The sequence below is a fragment of the Pteropus alecto genome, unplaced genomic scaffold (assembly GCF_000325575.1).
Source record: "Pteropus alecto unplaced genomic scaffold, ASM32557v1 scaffold3, whole genome shotgun sequence".
In the NCBI taxonomy this organism is placed as follows: Eukaryota; Metazoa; Chordata; class Mammalia; order Chiroptera; family Pteropodidae; genus Pteropus; species Pteropus alecto.
Window position 1 is genome coordinate 55,033,898 of NW_006442484.1, and position 17,708 is coordinate 55,051,605.

At 34.1% G+C, this 17,708-nt stretch overlaps 1 protein-coding gene across 3 annotated transcripts in view; it reads right to left on the bottom strand.

Annotated features, from left to right (window-relative positions):
* The window catches only part of COL5A2 (collagen type V alpha 2 chain), a 135,484-nt gene that overhangs the window by 14,351 nt on the left and 103,425 nt on the right, over window positions 1-17,708 (bottom strand). For all 3 annotated transcript variants that reach the window (XM_015596548.2, XM_025039437.1, XM_025039438.1), the window contains 21 exons: window positions 17,137-17,235; window positions 15,906-15,959; window positions 15,100-15,198; window positions 14,938-14,991; window positions 14,789-14,842; window positions 13,789-13,842; window positions 13,007-13,060; window positions 11,409-11,453; window positions 10,986-11,084; window positions 9,975-10,082; window positions 9,634-9,687; window positions 7,359-7,412; window positions 7,096-7,149; window positions 6,605-6,658; window positions 6,020-6,127; window positions 5,849-5,902; window positions 5,264-5,317; window positions 4,394-4,555; window positions 3,643-3,750; window positions 2,459-2,566; window positions 1,524-1,577 (listed from right to left, as the gene is read on the bottom strand). In XM_015596548.2, coding sequence (XP_015452034.1) covers window positions 1,524-1,577; window positions 2,459-2,566; window positions 3,643-3,750; window positions 4,394-4,555; window positions 5,264-5,317; window positions 5,849-5,902; window positions 6,020-6,127; window positions 6,605-6,658; window positions 7,096-7,149; window positions 7,359-7,412; window positions 9,634-9,687; window positions 9,975-10,082; window positions 10,986-11,084; window positions 11,409-11,453; window positions 13,007-13,060; window positions 13,789-13,842; window positions 14,789-14,842; window positions 14,938-14,991; window positions 15,100-15,198; window positions 15,906-15,959; window positions 17,137-17,235 — 1,584 coding nt within the window. The remainder of the gene's footprint in view (window positions 1-1,523; window positions 1,578-2,458; window positions 2,567-3,642; window positions 3,751-4,393; window positions 4,556-5,263; window positions 5,318-5,848; window positions 5,903-6,019; window positions 6,128-6,604; window positions 6,659-7,095; window positions 7,150-7,358; window positions 7,413-9,633; window positions 9,688-9,974; window positions 10,083-10,985; window positions 11,085-11,408; window positions 11,454-13,006; window positions 13,061-13,788; window positions 13,843-14,788; window positions 14,843-14,937; window positions 14,992-15,099; window positions 15,199-15,905; window positions 15,960-17,136; window positions 17,236-17,708) is intronic.

Here is a 17,708-nt window from a genome sequence, read left to right on the forward strand (position 1 = left end):
TCCCTACTTCAACTTATCACTCTTCTCCCATTTTATGAAAGAAAAACAGACTTTGTGCCATCTGCAATTTTATTATGGTGTAATGCCCCCAAAAGTAAACACCTCTGGCACCAAACTAAGGGACTTTCCCAGAATGCACAGTTCACTTAAAAATAAAGCAAAGAGGTATTTGGGAAAAAAGAGGCTGCCCTTATTTTATCCAGGTGACCCAATTATGACAGGGCTCCAAATCTTGTCTCCTTAAGAAGTCAAAAGTGAGATGATTGTTACATGAACATGGATTAACATAATTAACGGAGTCAGACCTCTTTTTCTGACAGAAATTGTCTTATGTGACTGATTAATTTGGCAACCAGGATAAACTTGGGCAATTAGGTTAGAGTACAGACATAATAATACATTGAATAAGCTAAATCGGCAACTTCAAAATTTTGAAAGAAATATACTGAAAGCACATGTATACTTAGATATTATGAACAATTACCTCCTTTGCAACTATTTATACTTATGGTTAAAATAAAATGTCATATCAACTTAAAATCTGCATAGGAGTTCACAGTTTTCAAAATTATATCAGGGAGTACATCAGCAAAATTTTTAAAGACTAATACACTAAACAATACAGACTGACCAAGGGAAAAACTCAGATGCCAATAAGACATGCATTCCTTAGCTTCACAGTAGATGAGGAGGAGTTACCTCAAGATTCCCCAAATTCTTTCTTCCTCTTTCTTTGAGTACCTACTAGATAACTTCAACATGTGATTTAAAACACAAATGCCCAATGGTATAAGTATTAATCATATTTAGAATATTTGAAAACTAAGGTTCAGAAAATGTGTTCAAGATCAAATAACTAGCTACTTAAGGAACCAAGATTCCAATCCAGGTCTGTCTGTCTTCAAAGTCTGTTCTGCTACATGATGGACTCTTATCATGAAAAGAGTCATTACATCATAACGGATGTTGGAGAGGGGGCTATTTTTGCCTTCCATGGACTGATATGTAGTATGAGACAACTAACTGTGTGACAGCCCATAGGAACATTGGGGATAAGGTTGGGTATATTTCCAGTTCAATATATGTCTAATATAAAAACACATTATGAAATATATAATATTTAGAAAGTCACATCATCTGTTTCCTCATGGGGCATTCACTTTAGGAGGCAAGTAGAGAAATGTTGATGTCACAGCTCTATTTCTGCTCCCATACTTTTGTGAAAGAGTTCGAAATTTAGACTTCATAAATATTCTCTTCTGAAGCCTTCACGTTGTATCGGATATGAAAGCAATTTGCTTTCCTGCTCTTAAAAAAATGTCACCTCACTTTGTTTTGTATTCAAATGTTATTTCGTTTACAAGATCAACCAAAATTATGACATTACAAAAAAGGTCGCTTCTTTCAGAAAAATCAGGGCTATACTGAAGCTATAAAAAGAAAGGGTAGTTTTTTGCTCTTTAGTATTACAAGGATTTCAAATTTACATTATTCCAAATTTTAATCAACAAAACTGCCCTTACACGTTCTCCAACAGCACCATCCCGTCCTGGAGTACCATCGTTACCCGCTGGACCCTAAACAGAAACATATTTGAAAAATAAATTAACCGAGTAATAAAAAAAAAAATCTCATTTCAATTACCAGAAAAAGTAAAACAAGTTTAACCTCCCTTCTATAAACTATAATTAGTATTTGTGGAAATCTCAGTAAAAGAAGGCTTCTGTCTCTTTTCTGTTACTTTAAATTGCTTGTAAAATTAATATATTTTTAATCTAAATTCTTCATTTTTATTTTTTAGTTTAAAAAAGGAAAAAATCCTCAAATCCTTTGAAATAAATATACAATAATTCCATTCATGATATTTTATCTTTTGTTTGTATTGTCAGTAAATTGTTTTTCTCAATTTTACTTCTGAAGCTTATCCAAATACTATCCTTAAAGTTAAAATAAAATAACTGTGTTTATATATTAAATTACTTTTTAAAAGATATAGGGAACACGACATCAATAATGTTACTCTGTAGTGATATTTAGGTAAAATTATCTCTACTTTGCCCTTTTCACAAATTGTAATAGTTATATTAATCCTATCACCATAAAACCTGGCAATTTTGACAAATATCCCATTAACAGAATGAAATAATAACAAGGGAAAACAGGGATAAATGTGTCCTTTCACGTTCAAAACAATTCGGCAACAACCTAAATCAACTAAAATACCTGGTTCCAGACTAGATGAAGGTGCAAAGGCACCTATCTTATTACCATTTCTTTATATCATCTTTCAATCAACTCTCCAAGGAAGCAGAGTACATCAAATAACATTGCTAAAAAACTTCCCTCAAGTAAAATGTACAATCGATTTGTAAACTTTTAAAACAATTTCTAAATTAAAAAAAAAAAGTCCCCATAACATCCAAATAATGAGAGAAGTCACTTTTACTGCAGTACTCACTTCAGGTCCAGGTTCCCCGACAGGGCCTTGCGAGCCTGGGGGTCCCACAGGTCCAGGTGGTCCTTTATCTCCTGGTGCACCAGTTGCTCCTACTTTTCCTGGTGTGCCCTGAAATAAAGTGTAAATATGTCAATCACTTCTGAAGAAATTCAAGAATGCCAGTTCACATAAAGGCTATGTTTATTCAAATGGTGGCTCAGTTCTTCCTTCTACAGTAATAATTATCCATTATCCCGTGACATCCATGTCACTGTGGTGCCTTTCTAGAGGCATGCCCACTTCTTATCACACTCATCCTGAAGTATTAAAGGAACTGAAAAGGATCCTTTGCTACCAGCTAATCCTGTGTACGGTGGTCAATTGTGGCTGCCCTTCTGGAAGGTGCATCACTAGTAAGACATGCCAATCCTTATCTGCTTCTGCTTTGTCTGCTCATTTTATTTCTATATCCTGTCACTTTTGTCTCATTATTGAGAGATTTTACTTCCAGGTCCTTGGCTCACTTCTGAACTTTACTCACACGTCCCTAGTTCCAAAGTCCCAGCAGCTCTGTCAACATTCCATATAAAACATCATTTATTTTGATTCTCAAACATGTAAACTTCCAGCTATAAAATTTATTTTCTTCAAAGCTAATAGTAAGTCAAACTTTTATCCATACTCCAGGGAATATGAGATTCTTAGCACCCTCCAGGGCACAGGAGATTACTTTCAGAGTCCTTCATAGTTCACTCCACTTTCACAGTCAGTATCATTTTAGCTCAACTACTTCTTCCCTTTGATGGTTCATGAAAACTTACTCTCTGAACTGTGAAATATGGATGTTTTTGTTAGGTATGTTTATTTAAAAAGAGGCTACCTACTCAGCAGGAGATTATCCCCCTTCTCTAGCTCCTTGGATATTTTTAGTCTTTGAAGAAAGATTTAGAGTCACCAAAAATCCATACCCTTATTTGTCTACTTCTCTAGCCCCAAGGTTAAATAAATACATTTTTCAAAGACTTTGTAAGGTACTTAAAAATTTGACATTTAAAGTCAAAAGGTTTTCAAGATACTCAGAATTTGTGTCTAAGAGACTTTAAATCTATTAAGCAAAATAAATAAATAAATTAATTAATTAATTCTCTCTTTACAAATTCTATTGCACATAATGAAATGAAATATTGACCAATGCAGCTACTCACAGCTGGTCCTGGCAGGCCAGGCATGCCTCGCTCTCCACGTTGCCCAGGCATGCCAACAATTCCTCTCTGCCCAGTAGTTCCAGCTGGACCGGGAGGACCATCTGGACCCTAATTTTGAGGATAAACTAGAATTAGAAATTCTCTAGAGTAAAACTATATGCAAGAGCTTTACAATAGATCATAGCTTTACAGTTTTATGTTTAGTATAATGAAAAGCTCTGTTTCATAAAACCATACTATTTTTTGAGTAGTCAGACTTTGGAATCCACACAGAAACTCCAACATTATTTAAAAGTAAAAACAGCTCATCAGTTGAAGAGGAACTTGAAGATTAATAGGAATATTGATGAAATAAAAGAGGTAACGATTTAGGCAAATATTTTTCCTCTTTTTGAAAAGACAAATTTTAAAAATAAAGAAAAACATATGATTTAAACATTAATGTTTAGGGATATTTAGATATTAAATAACATAATATAGTCTCCAAATTTTTCTTCAGATGGTACAGATATATAAGAATTAATGTTTTCTTGTTTAGATTTTGAATATCATATCCATTACTGTTATATTTTTATATTTATATAGATACTTTTTTCCTAGAGCAGAGAGTTGCAAATTAAAAATCTATAGGACATAAGGATTTATGCAAGTGCCCAGGATAATATAGAAACAGTTTCTTTGTGGCAGAGATTATAATGTATTTCTAAATAAATACCTTAGAGGTGGTATAGAATAAAGATGCCAAACTTACAGGTTGTCCATCTTCTCCTGGGTCCCCTTTGTCTCCTGGGCCACCAGGGGGGCCAGCTGGTCCTCGATCTCCCACTCGCCCATGAGAGCCAGGGTCTCCACGAAGACCTGGAGGTCCCTCCTTCCCAGGTTCTCCTAAGGGACCTGCAGGTCCTGGAGCTCCCTAGTATAACACAGAAAGAAACTCAGGGAGGCAAAGTGGAAGTGACATTGGAGAAACTGATGCAATGGTCTCTGTCTCAGAGGCAGTTTTCCAAGCTTCACAAGGTCCATTTTTCCTATTACATAATCAGTCATTCAGTAGATTTAAACAAAATTAAACAAAACACAGCTGCAGATTCATTCCCCAGAAGAAAATCTAAATTATTTATAGACAATTATCTTTGAGTCATTGTTAAAAGCATGCTGAAATTAACTTGCATTTTCAAACTTCTTAAGGCTCTGCTCCAACAATGATTACATAACATTTTATTGACTGATATGATCTTATAATAAAAGAATAATATTTATTAAACAAAGTTTCAGAGATGCTTCCTAACCAAAGGAAATGATTATTTGCACGTGACACTGTTAGTATTTAGTAACCAAATAGAATAATAGTCAAATGTGGGGCTAAAAGGACTTGGAAATAAGCTCCCCCAAGAAACACCAGATGATTAAAGATGAATTTGCTGACAACATACCAGTATGAATTACAGGGATAAGAGCTGTTAACATGGGAAAATGAGTCATTAATGGATTAAGTAAAAGGATAAATAATAAGAATTAAATATATGTGTGCCTTTATATCATATATATGTGTGTACATATTTTCAGATGTGTATATGAAATTACTTCACTATCAATGATTCAAATTACTGTATTGACTTACAATAGGGCCTGGAGGTCCAACTCTGCCAGCAGAACCAGGAAATCCTGTAGCACCCTAGAAATATAATATCATATAAGCAATTTAAAAATAACAATACACATGCTTCCTGGGATCTATTTTTTTCACAGGGACACTTAGGCCTTTAGATGCCCTTCCTTGTTGTGATCAATATATATTTTTTCTTGGACCTTAAGTTTTTGAGAATGGATCTAGATTAATTGGTAGGAGGCTATTTTTCTCTTTCCACTTTCCATTTATCTTAAATTATACAAGTATGTTTGAGGCTAGGGCTAAAATCACATTAATATTTTATATAACAGAATTACAGAAAGTGCTTCCGCATTATTCATTACCTCTTCCATAGGTAATATATTACATATATTACATACGAGGCATCTGGGTCTCCGAGATCACCAGACTAATTTTAACCCAGATCTCCCTCTAAGTTAAATGCCCTTTCCACTACAGAATAGTTATACAAGTAAAAATTCGTTGTTCCAGCTTCAGATTAACTTTAAAATGACCATGAAGCACTAGAGCTCTTGACTAACTGTGTGTAATTCCCAGAGTTTCAGATGAACTTACAGGTGGACCCTGAGTTCCTCGACCACCTTTTAGTCCAGGAACACCATTAGGACCCTATACAGAAAGGAACAAACAAAAGATCACTATAGTAAAGCAAAATAAGCTAAATACAAGGTCTAAGCATGGGCACTGTACCCAAGTTTTGTCCTTTTTTTTTTTTTTGTAACTTACATGAGGGCCTGGGGATCCTGCTAGACCTTGTGGTCCAGGAGAGCCAGCATCTCCCTTCTGTCCTGGCTCTCCAGGTTCACCTTTTACGCCAGGCTGCCCGTCAGGACCCTATATCGATTGTATAAATAAGCAATTGATTATAACACTTAAAGACAAATTATTTCACAGTAATTACTACTAACATATAATTTAATCATCTATTGTAAAATGGTGCTATTAATCAGTATGAAAGCATAGAAGAAAAAAAATGGCCCGATGAGATCTTTAAAGACAGTCTGGAAAAAATAAGTTATCCCACTGTATTTTTATTATAATAAATAAGTATAGAATTCAAAATTGTGTAAACTTATCCCTTTTTGTGCTGACCCATGAAAAATATATTGGAAATGATAATATTGCCTAGAAAACTATAAACTTTCCAGAATCTTTAATATACCTTCAAAACATATGACAATGATAATTAATTAAACTCACTTTCCAGAATCTTTAATATACTTTTAAAACAAATGGCAATGATAATTAATTAAACTCATGCTATAACAAAAGGAGCATTCATTGTAAAGAAGAGATATTTAAAAAGTATACCTGAGGTCCAGCAAAACCAACAGCACCAGTTGGGCCATTTTCACCACGAGAACCCTAGGAGAAGATAAAGATCACTGCAGCTTTCACACATTATTCTAAATAGAAATGATATTTAAAAACACAGTGATATAAATTTGTAGTGTCTTAAAATTATATAGAGAGAAATTAGACATATTGCCTGAGGAAGAATCTTAGATGTGATATAGAAATAGAGACCATAGCACAAAATTCCAAGGTCTGAAGTCTCAGAGAAATCTCTTAATTATTTAGCTAATGAGCTGCTTAATTAGACTTAACAGATTATAAAAAATAATATAATAAAAGTAATACACTGATAATTTTTTGAAGTTTAATGAGAAAAGTAAAGGTTGAAAACCAGGAAGTTATAATCTAATCTAACAGGAATGGTTTTATATAAGTATCAAGATGAAACGATGAATTGTTTTACTGCTCCATGTCATACTAAAGACGATCAAAATACTGTCACTTACAGGATTGCCACGGGAGCCAGGAGGGCCAACTAAACCTCGAGGACCAGGTTCACCCTAGAAAACAGGTTTTAGATGGTTATTGTCTGAAATGGTAGCAAAACATAATACAACTGTAGGATGTAGAGCACTGTGTGGGAGAGAACTCTGAGATGATCTAGCCCAACTACCATAATTCATGAAAGAGAAAGCATTATGAGTAAGAGTTCGCATCCAGACCTTATGATTCTGAGTCCACAAAATAACAGCTTATGACATGACATTACCTTTTCCCCAGTGGGACCTGCAGGACCTGGAGGACCCAAAGGACCTGGAAGACCCTGTCAATTAAAAGAACACAAGCACATTGAGGGAAATGATGCACAGAAGTCTCCATGTTTAAGCAAACAAACAAATAAACAAGGAACTATTTTGTTATAGTGTGGCTGCTTTTGCAAAACATTACCTATAATAAATGATATAATTTGTATAGTCTCAAGATTTTTCTATCTAGTCTAAAACAATTTCCACTAAATCTTCTCTACAGAATGTTATAATCTCTTTCATCCAATTCAACTCATCCATATATAACACTATCTTCAAACATTAGTTCTAAATTAATGCTACTCTTTACCAGTGTTTCCCTGTTTCCTAGCCTGTTTAATTTTGCTAATACCTATTTGAAATTTGAGTATAGACTGAAACAAGACTTTTCTTCTTTTATATAGAATACTATATTCTTAAATTATTATGTGCTAGCAAAATATCACTTTTTGTTTTAAAAAAGTGAAATCGTGCTAAAGCATCCAGTTTTCTACATCCCCCTGAGATGGAGAGAAGTGTTGCTACCCAGCTACCCTGAGATGATGGGATTCGTTTGCTCAGAGCAGAGGGGAGCTGCCACATGGGATACAAACTGGGTCATCTCTGCACGTGGCCACAATATTTAAACTCCTAGACCATATTGGAGTCCTTTCTAAAACAAGTTTTCTCTCTGATATTTGTATTTTGCCTCTCCATATGCAGCCTAAATATTCTTTTGTCATTTAATTTCTGTATGCATTACTGAAAAAACTTAAGGAACAAGAATGACTTTTCGATTTTATGTTTTTGATAAGAACATGAGAAAAGTATAATATCAAATTCTATGGATCTATAATGGAACAATATTCTTACAGTAATTTACCTAATACATTTCCTTAAAGGGTTTGATTAAATATAAAGATCACTCAGTAAAAGATGTATTTGTCATATGTGTTATTCATTTTTTTACTATGAGATTATAACAAATGCTCAGCTTCTTCCCTAAAAAGAAACCCAACATATTGCTCTCTCTAAAAATGCATTGCCCCCAGTCATGGCTTAAATCTTGATCCTATTACATTGCATTTTCGAAGTAGCTCATAAGAACAATAAATATGCATTTCAGATTTCCCCTTAAAATAAGCTGTCAATGCATCACTTCTTCAAAGTACTGTACTACTTACTGTGCACTCCTTACCATTCATAATATAAAATGCAAACAACATACTAGATTTACTTAGACCATTTTTGAAATATTAAATCAAATATTAGATTTAATTAAAAGGCAACTGGCACTTCATGTTCATAATTTGCTAAACTAGCTTTTCAGAAAAAGAAAAAAGGGACAATTACCACTAAAGCTAAAACTTTTCTGTATATTTTTTCATCAAAAGCAATATAATCAATGTGTTAACAATGGCACAATGTATCAGGATCAATATATTAACAGTAGCTTAGTATAATCTCTTTTTTTTATATACAACTGCTATTGCCAGGGCACAACATGACAACTAATAGCAAACCATGTCATACTGAAACAGAAGTTATTTATCAAATATCAGGAACTATTCCAGGAAATGGTGAATGTCTGAGTTGCAGGAGCTACTGCTCTTATGTGAATCATTCATATCTGAAAATATATATTTTAATCTGATTGTTTGATTTCCTTAGAATTACAAATGCTTTCTCTTCTGAAAGACCTAAAGCTTGTTAAATGTCAATTTCTGACATGAATTAAACAGTGCTTTGGGGATCAATCGTTCTTTACATTTCACTTACTCAGCCTCTTTATTAATGAAAGCATTAATGATGATTCACCGTGCAGTAATTTTCTCACCCCTAACATCCAGTGTACTGAGAAACATTTAACACAACGTTGATTACTCTATAAAACTCTACCTTCCTGCACTGAAATGATGTCTAGAATAGCTCATGAAATCAGCATTTTATTAGAAATAAACATTGCATATGAAATAAAAATACAATAGAGAAAGATAAAAGAGAGCCCCACCACTTAAAGCAATGTTCTCTCACAGATGGATATTTCGACAATGACTTTACTTTTCAGCTTGCCTTAATTCAAGGTTAGTAAAATGAGTATCCATAGTTAATCAATGTCAAATCTCAAATTTCATCTTTCTTCAAAATCTGACCAATATGAAAACATAATGAACTTTATTTTGCAAAGTTCATGCAAATTTACATGACAATAATGATGTTTATTCCTAGCCCAGCAGAAGAAAGAATGATTTCACTTACTCTTGCTCCATCATTTCCAGCTGTGCCTTCAGCACCTTTCTCTCCTATGCCACCCTGGGAAAACACACAAAACACTATTTATTTTGTTGTCTTTTTTCCACACTTGCATGGAAGTTTCATTTGAGCAGGGATTTATCTCTTATGTTGATAGCTATATCCCCTTGAGCCTAGAACAATGCCAGGTATTGTGCATTGCCTCTCTCTCTCTCTCTCTCTTTATATACATATAAAGAATAAATGAATGAATGACTTGTAACTCAGGATGGTAGAAGTAAAAGTCTGCCCAGGAAATCATTATCAGCAGAAAATATAAATGAATGAACTAAAAATATCATACTTACTCTGTCACCCTTAGGGCCAGGAGTTCCTGCAATTCCTCTTTCCCCTGGCATACCCTGAAGACCTGGTGGGCCTGTATCTCCAGGGGTCCCAGTTGGCCCTGGACTGCCCTAAAATGAAGCAACAAAAGCAAGCTCACCTATATATTAAGACTGAACCACACAGAATTTCTGTTTTTGTATGTCAAAAATAGTAGAATCTCAACAATTTCATATAGTCCAATCTAATGCTTATATATTTTTTACTTTAAAAAGTTGCCTCTGAGTTCATATTTTAAAATGGAAAGAAACCAAATCTTGCCATTTTGATCGTTGGTTTATGTTTTCAACTTTTCTCTTTGGGGAAATTGAGTACTGATTCAAATAAAAATGATAAAGTTTCTTTCTTTCTTTTCTTTTCTTTTTTCTTTTTTTTTTTGGTAACATTATGAGATTCTAATAAAGAAAGAAGACATTATACTTAGAGAGTATTTTATTCACCCCATATTGAACCCATGATATTAAATTGGTTTTCAAGCTCACTCATGATTAAATTGAAGCAGGTCTCATGTAATCACTCTGGATCTCGAAGATAAGAGATCTAATGTTGCATAATCATGAAAAATTCTACTTCAAGTATTTGCTGGGTGCGTCTGAAACTGTCACACTGTTTTCTACCAATGTTAAAATGTTCTCCTAACAAATTATGCAATTTTCTATTTCTTGTTTCTCCTTATTAATAGAAGCCATTAATAAAATTTATATGAATAAGTATTAGGAATAGGTCTGTATATGAGAATGTATTGCTCTGTGTACTAGGCCATATAGCCCACCACAAAAGTGAGACTGCTTTTAAGCTGACTCTTTAATGTCAAAGAAAAGTCTAGTAGGCATGCATTAAATTTTTGCTGAAGAAGAAAATTATAAAATCAAATAACCTGCAAAAACAAGAGAAATACATTCTAGTATCATCATGTGTTTATTGAGCAGTGATTTTAGAACAATTTAAAGTACAGAGCTCATGACCATACTTACTTTTGGACCATCAGGACCATGTCCTCCAGCCATTCCCTTCTCACCAGGGAGTCCGGTGATTCCTGGTTCTCCTCTTTCCCCTGGATTTCCTCGTTCTCCCTAGCACAACATTGGATTGTCAAACATTCTCAGTGCTTGATCTAAAAATGGGTTAAAATGTGTCTGGAAATATGAAAAATGGCTTCTACTAACGAAAAATTCAGAAATGAGCAACTATTAAGGCCCAATTTTCTAATTTAGTGATAAGAAATTAACATGACGTAAGGATGTATTAGCTTCATAGTACAAAGTATTTCTCGAAAGTTTGATTTTCATCAAGTAGAAGAATCTTAATGCTTAAAATAAAGCCCGCTTTAAAATAAACGATGCTTTTCTAAACTGAAGCCAATGGAAACAGTTAATTACGAAGGAGAAAATACTCACTCTAGGTCCTAATGGGCCAACTACTCCAGGATCTCCAGGAACTCCCTGTAAAACACATTTTAAAAAATTGGAAGAAAGTCTTTGAGTTAAATTTTATGGATTAGAAATCTTTCCAGTCCATATACCTAATATCTTGTAATGTACTATTAGAAGTATGACTTAACCCATAATATTGAAGAAAGAAAAATGTGTACACTTTAATAAATGAGAGGATATCACATACATTACATGGAAATATTTTTCTAGAAAAATTTATATTATAAATGAATGTTTGATTTTTGGCAAAATGTTATCTCACAAAGATAGTGCATTAGTTTTTTTAGAGACAACAAAATATATGCTAAAGCCCTCTTATTTCTTAATGGAATGTGAAAATCTTTTAAAGAGAAAAGTGAAATGAAAAACAATGAAGTGCTGATCTTTTAAACAGATTTAATTCAATCTAATTTAGTAAATATTTCTTGAATGCATAACATGGACAATACTCTCTACTAGGAATTGTGGGTTTCAACTAAGGCAATCATGATGGCTACACTAAAAGTTTGTTCTTAACTAAAGAATAGTCTGTCATTTAAAATTTCTCTCTTTGATAAAGATAATAACTACATCGAGCAGGCCTCTGGTCTTATCCCTTGAAATACTGTCTTCATTGTGGTGTGATCTTCCTAAAACCCAAATATAGTAGTATTACTCCCTATTTAAAACTCCTTCATTAGCTTCCCATTACTCTAATAATAAGAACAAAATAGACTCAAGTTAAGAGTCTCCATAATCTGGCCCCAGATTCACTTCTCCAGCCTCATCTCCACCCTCAAGCAGTACTCCACATTTCCTGACTTACAGAACTTTTTTCAGCGCCTTCATTTGGACAGCAAACCTTTGCACTTGCTGTTCCATTTCCTGGAGTATTTGCTTACCTTCACTCCTCCCTACTTACCACCATTCATCCTTCAGATCTCACTAAGGATATTACTTTGTCCAAGAAACTTTTCCTAACCTCCCATTTCTGAATTAGTTGCATCGTCTATGTTTCCATACACACAGCGCCTCACCTATCACAGCGTTTAGAACACATAACTATTGTAAACTATTTTCTGATACTCTCTATCTTCTACCATAATATAGTATAAGGGCAAAGTCCATGTCCATCTTGTTCAAATGGTTCAGGCCAAGGCTTAATAGAGCTAAGCACACAGCACTCAGCAAGTATTTGTTGAAGAGTTAAATGATGAGTGAATCATTCAAAGAAAAACAAATTAAGTAAATCTATGTGCTTGTAAAATAATAGGAATAAAATGGTTAATATCCTTTCATAACCATTTATAAAGCCTTCAGTAAAACTCAATAGTTATGGTAAGATATATTTAGAACACAGTCTCAGAAAACATTTGATATGCATTCAAATCATATCAGCTATGTGACTTTGGGAAAATTACCTAACATCTGTGTGCCTCTGTTTCCTCATCTGTAAAATGGGTTGTTTTGAGGATTAAAAGAGATAATATATGTAAAGCAAACAAGAAACAGAGCCTTACACATAATAAATGATATTACGAACCAGTGATTTTTAGTATCGCTATTCTTATTTAAAAACGAACCTGATCACCCGGCTTTCCACCTTCCCCAGGAGGCCCTGGAGGACCGGGAAGCCCCTAAAACAAAGCAAGAAAATAAAATTGTGACTCTGTGAAAATAAAATTGTGAATATGGAGCCTCCATGACTGTATATTAAGAAAAAGATATTGTTCAAACACATGTTAAGCAAAACAAAAGGAGAAACCTACATCTAACATTACACAGCAGCTAGTTTATAGGCTTCGATTTTCCTCCGCACTTCATTTAGCAAAATATATGTATTTCATATGTACTTCATTTAGCAAAAGAAAAAAAGAAGGTTCTTCATATTTGTAGATTTTTAATGGCTTTGAAAACAATATTTTAGGCTGCTAGAAATAATATTGAAAGTCAATTCTGAAAGATTTTTCCCCAAATTATGATTATCTATGCTATTAAATAATCGACCATACCAATATATTTAGGAAATGAAAACTTGTTCAACAAAAACTTTTAAACACTGTGCCAATAAAATTACATAAGCCTAAAAATCGTTAAATAAGTCTTGCTGAGATACCAAGAACATTTTGTGATTTTTAGTTTGTTACAGTTTGGGGTTTGATTAAGTTTTCAGGGGAAGCCTGTTCCTTCTCTTAAAAAAATATTTGATTTTATTCAAACCTCTATCCTACTTACTAAAAGAGGAATGATTTCTTTGAAAATTGTAGAATTTCACAGTATTCGACATCTTTTATTTATCTTTTACATATTTAAAGAAGCATTTTAATTAGTAAAAGAAAAAATAGAAAAACTGAATAGTGCATACCTGAAAGCCAGTGGGGCCTGGAGGGCCCTGTTCTCCTCTCTCCCCAGCCAGACCCTAAGTCACGAGGAAAAGAAAATCATAAAAATCAAGAGCCACATCTTTACGCCTGCTTCCTGTTTATGTGAACCACTAGTATTACTATTTCTTTGTATTTCTTCCAATCACATGTTTTTTACTTTAGCCAGATAATAAACTAGTATTAAAAGTCATCTAATAGTATTGTTTGAAGTCCCTGCTGGTGAGAAAATATCTTCTAAAGCCAGCAAAGAGACTAACAACATGTGTTTATTTATGATCCAAACATAAAATGTCTGGAGCCAACCATAAAATTATGGGGAAATTGGATAAACTGGGCATGGAAAAATTCATTACTTTCATATATCTAATCTAAAGGGGTAATAATTCCATTGCAGTTTATTTCTAAAAATTATTAATCATACCTTCAAAACTAGAAAAACTAAAGAAAGCAAAGCTAACATTTTAGAAAGATATTTAACTTGTCCCATCCCAAAACAAATAAAATGCCAAAATATTTCTGATAAACACTTATTTTTAAAACTATGCCTCAGAAGATAAATACTCCTTTTCTGCAGCTCAAAACAAACAAACAAACAAAAAACCCCAGCTTAAACAAATATCTGTAAGACATATTAGAAGAAAGTAGGTATGATTCAGTATTTACGTATTTTAAATAAAATACAGCATTAAAAATTTGCCAGACACTATTTTTTCAGTGGATATATTTTTTTTTACTGTGACACATAAAGATAAGGTAGCTTTAGCTATCAGCATTTTATAGCAGTTTAAAATGAAGAGACCAATCATCCTATTAAAAAGGCAAAAGATGCCAGTGCGAGAATCAAAAGAAAATATATAGCTGAAATTCTTCAATTCTGCAATTTTTTATTTACTTCTCCCAAAACTTATTCATAAGTAAAGTCTTGGACAAACATCATTGAAAAGTGCAATATGAATATATTTTTGCTAAAAGATCACATACCGGGGGCCCCACGGGACCAGAAGGGCCAACTTCACCATCTTTTCCAGGAGCTCCCTAGTATCACACAGAGATAATCTGTGAGATGAGGCCATGAGAATTTGGATAATTTTATTTATTTCTTTTTTCTTTAGCAGAAAACATATGGTTACCCTCTGCCCAGGAACACCGGCATTTCCTGCTTCTCCAGGTTTTCCAGGGTCACCCTAAAGGATAAACAGAACTAATTTAAATTTCAATCAATTTGTTAAAAACATGCCTATTCCAAGTGAGAATTATGTTGAGATGGCAAACATATTATACACTGTACTCACACTGCTACCTTTGGGGCCTGGAAGACCCATACTTCCAGGCTGCCCTCTGATTCCGATGGAGCCTGGAGGACCTGGCCGGCCATCCTCCCCTGGAGCACCCTACAAAATTGACAGGAGCATTGTAAGTTTTACATAAGTTCTCTCTAAATATCACATCACCCAAATTGTTACTTGCCTTTGCTTACTGTAAAACATATATGTTTTAAGTTATCTGACATTTTTATCTTAGTAAATCAGAAAGTTGAGTGTCTAGAAAAAAAAACGTGTTGAAGTATTTTGACTATTTAGAACAGAGATTTTATTCTTATATACACAATCTTCATCTTCGTGTTTTCTTACACTCTCATATGAATAAAGGAAATCTTTCTCCTTTCTTTCATTTACTCTGGTTTGTGATAACGAAAACTTGAGACTTTTATTTCAAATTTGCAGTAAAAGGGAAAGGCCCAAAATATATTAGCTATCAAAATTCGAAGCTACTTACTTCTTAAATGTATTAAATTCACATCAAGAAATGTGAGTGTTGCTAATAGACAAATTCCACCAATATTAAAAAATACATCATTTCAAATTTTTCACTAATGTCCAGGAAACAATTTCAATCTCAAACATTTATTTCAATCAAATGTGATCAATCTTTGGTCAACTTGAAAAAACGCAGATCTCAAGTATTTGCCCCTGGGTGCATGACATTTTAAATATGTAATCATAATCAGCATCTACATGATCAAAAACATTAATCTCGAATAAGTTGCATGTCTATTAAGAAATATTAATGGTCGTGGGCATTGGTTTAAATTACTTACCAAAGGTCCAAGTTTTCCTTCAGGACCTTGAACACCAGGATTTCCTGTCAGACCCTGAAAATCAAAGTAACTGTCAGTTTGTAGATGACCCACAATTGAAGTTAAGGTTCTGAACAGTCAAAACAGCATTGCGGTAAAAGGATGCAGTTCCACTTTGCAATGCCCACTCTCAGGAGGCTTAGGCTCCTCTAGACAAACTCTCAGGACCACTGAGCCAGCTTCAGAAAGATATAAGGCAGACAACACAGCATGCCCCGAGGGTCAGTACCAGGTGGGGCTCTTTACTGGGAGGAGTCTTCACAGCTGCCCCCAGGAGCAGCCACTAAGCCTCCTACAATGGACAGGCCAGACGTGAGGGAATGAGTCTACATGGTGGGTGCAGAAGCCACCCTGGCTTAGAAATCCCATGTAACCACTATGTATAACAGCACCTCTAATGTGGTATGTGGGTCCCGACAAGATCAGTGCTCAGGTACAAGTTACCCCAAACTCGGGAAAGCCAAACTTATGCTTTCTACCAGGTTTTTATAATTCATTCACAGCCCTTCTGGTCCAAATGCAGTCTAAAATCAGGGATCGTTTTTTGCTATAAGCAATGTTGACTGGTCATGCAAATAGATTATCTAAGCAAAGGTGACACCAATGCCAGTTTCTCATGTAAAAAGGACAAAGGGCTATGATAGACTTCTACTCATACATTTAATGCTGGGTTCAAGATAAAAAAAAAAACTAATATTGAGCCAAATGTATCTTTCCAGCCAAAAACTTTTTGTGCAATCCCTTTCTTTAAGGGGCACTGTTGACAACTGAATATAAGAGCAATTCCATAGTCCAAATAAATTTTCAAGTGACGTTTTGTTAAAATGAAATGTATCGGGAATTCTCTCTGACAAAAGTCAAACAAGTTGTTTATTAGCAAGTAAAAAAAAAATTATAAAAATTGACAGACAAGACTGTTTATCATGTCAAGTGGTAAAACTATTAATATATACTCCTTTGAAAAAGGAAAACTAGAAGTTATTGTGTTTTCTATACATGGTAAAAATAACAAACCAGTATTTAAAAATAATGACTCAGGTCAAAATCATAAAAAAACAAAGAAATGTTCCAAGTTATGAAAGTGAGCTAAATTAAAAACAAAACAAAACAACAACAACAACAAAAACCCTTCAATGAATTTTCAGATGCATTTCTCCTGGGTTGATATAGCAAAAACTTGCTGTGTTCTTACCCGAGCACCTGGAAGCCCAGGTTCACCTGGACGTCCTGGATCCCCCTGACCTCCTTTAGGTCCTGAGGAGCCTACAGGACCCCTCTCTCCTTGAGCCCCCTGCATCAAAGCAAAGCAGAACATGTCAAAAAAAGACTACAGAGAAACAAAGTGAGCATACATAAAATTCTTGGTTTACAAATCAAATCATTAATATAATATACAAATAGTTTGTCAAAGTAGTTACGAAGACTTCTTTGTAAACAATGTCACTTCACATTTTGTTTCTAACTTGGATTCCTTGTAGAATAGTGGTTTTTCATCATTAGCTAATGAAAGTTGAATTTAGAGCCTTACTCCAATAATTTAGATATGGGGGGAAAAAACATAGAATTTTGAAAGAATCTAAATTCTAGATAAAGGAAAAATCATAAATCAGCAAAAGGAAAGGTCTATGACCTTTTCTTCTCAGGAATGACCTTGAAAAATCTGAAAACAAATATCCATATACCTCCAACCAGCATCTTCCCTTACTCCCAGACCTCCATAATGTAGAAATTGCACAAGAGGGATTTGGCATTCGGCCTGACATT